At 39.1% G+C, this 2,023-nt stretch overlaps 1 protein-coding gene across 1 annotated transcript; it reads left to right on the forward strand.

Moving 5' to 3' along the window:
* The first annotated feature begins 1,060 nt into the window (after positions 1–1,060).
* Positions 1,061–1,796, forward strand: LOC129895352 (protein RESPONSE TO LOW SULFUR 3-like). Its single transcript, XM_055971064.1, has one exon. It carries the CDS (start codon positions 1,200–1,202, stop codon positions 1,542–1,544), a length of 345 nt encoding a protein of 114 aa, XP_055827039.1. The 5' UTR covers positions 1,061–1,199; the 3' UTR covers positions 1,545–1,796.
* Positions 1,797–2,023: the final 227 nt, after the last annotated feature.

Genomic DNA, 2,023 nt, shown 5'->3' on the forward strand with positions numbered 1-2,023 from the left:
TATGACAAACAAGGTCGCTGCATGTATTGACTCAGAGCAAGAACGACAAATGACAGATCTGGGCGAGTATTGATCAAATAATTCAACTTTCCGACCAAGTGACAATAAAGCGTGGGGTTATCCATGTGAGGACTGTCATCTGCGCGAAGTTTGGAAGAGGGATCCAATGGAGACCTTACTTTAGGCAAATGGGAGACATCGAGTTCGAGAAGTAAATCTGAGGTAAACTTTATTTGACTCACAATAAAACCATGCTCTTCTCGTAAAATTTTTATGCCAAGAAAATAGTGAATTTCTCCCAAGTCTTTAACTTTAAACTCTGTACTGAGAAAACATTCGAGATTCTCAAGTTCACTCAAATCATCCCCTGTTAGGAGAATATCGTCGACGTAAACGACAAGGATGAAAATTACTGCCTTATTTTTCTTAAAAAATAGAGTTCTTTACTGGCCAACACTCCACTCCATATAACAATATTGGTCTAACCACCATTTTGTAGAGCTTACCTTTAAGTTTAGGTGAACTTTCTTATCACACGGGACTTTAGAGGCTAGCCTCCATTTCAACCATATTGCCCCAATGCGGTGTGTGACATCATCATCGATGTCCCAACTGCCCTAGATGATGGATCCAAGATATTTAAAGCTTTCTATCTTGGAGATAGGTTGGGTGACAAACCTCACTTTCTTGCCCTCTTCATCCATCGCAACACTAAATTTGCACTTCAAGTATTCTGTTTTGGTCCTGCTCAATTTGAACCCTTTGAACTCCAGCATTTTTCTTCAAACCTCCAACCTATCATTAACTCTGTCCCGAGTTTCATTAATCAAAATTATGTCTACCACAAATAACATACACCATGAAACCTCCTCCTGAATAGACCGTATCAGCTCATCCATCACCAAGAGAAAAAAAAGGGCTTAATACAGATATCTGATATAGTCTCACCTCAACAGGAAAATACTCTTTTGAGTGCACAACCTCTATTATGATACATATATAATATGGATTAAAAGTAATTACTCCTAATAATCCCCTGAGTTAATTAATACGGACATGAAAAAACTAGAGATCACCAAAAGGCTCGAGGGTGCTAAGATACATTGAACCTGGACATGTTCATTTTGGCACTATAAAATCTGCTGCAACTCAACGATATCAATCACATTTGCGTTTCTGTTTACCACCATTTTCTCAACATGTCTACCACCATTGCTGTGCCTTCCGCTGCCGCCCAAACAAAGGCCTCCACCGTGCCGGAGAATGAGGTGCTCAGAAGAAGAAACGAGGAATTGGAGAAGGAATTGAAGAAGAGCATTGAAAGGGAAGAGAAAATGAAAGAGGAATTGAATAAGACATGGGATAGGGTGAGGGTGGCGGAGGAGGCGGAGGAGCGCCTCTGTTCTCAGCTCGGAGAATTTGAAGCAGAGGCTGTAGATCAGGCTCGGATCTACAGGACCCGGATCCATACTTTAATGGATCAGCTTTCGATGGCACAAAAACTTCTCCAGTCAGTTCCAATTATCATTCCCAATTCTCAATGAATCATTCAGGGAATTTGATCTTTCACTGATTTTTTCTTCCCCTTTTGCCGATTGACATAAATAGCCTTTTCTCTTTCGCCTTTCTCCGTTTGATGTTTGATATACTTTGTTTGGCTCCATATAAATGACGAGATGAAATATTAAATTGGAACTCAGAGTGTTGTGAGTGTATTGACTTTCTCTCCTTTGTTCTTGGAGATGTAATGGGAAATTTGTGTGTACATTTACATTAATTTGTTCTTTCTTCATCAATTCTGTGAAAATGACAAACTTTATGCTAATCATTATTGTTAAGTACACGTATTTTTTGTACTCACTTTATCTTTGCTGCACTTTTATGCGTAAGTTTGGTTATTAGTGCTAGTTGTATACGGTGGAGCGGCACGGCCATCTTTCAATTTTAGTGTTGGGTTAAAATGTGTGCTGAAAAGAAAGAGAGCAAAAACATCTCTATTGGAATGAACTTTTATAATCCTTTG

The sequence above is a fragment of the Solanum dulcamara genome, chromosome 7 (assembly GCF_947179165.1).
Source record: "Solanum dulcamara chromosome 7, daSolDulc1.2, whole genome shotgun sequence".
Classification (NCBI taxonomy): Eukaryota; Viridiplantae; Streptophyta; class Magnoliopsida; order Solanales; family Solanaceae; genus Solanum; species Solanum dulcamara.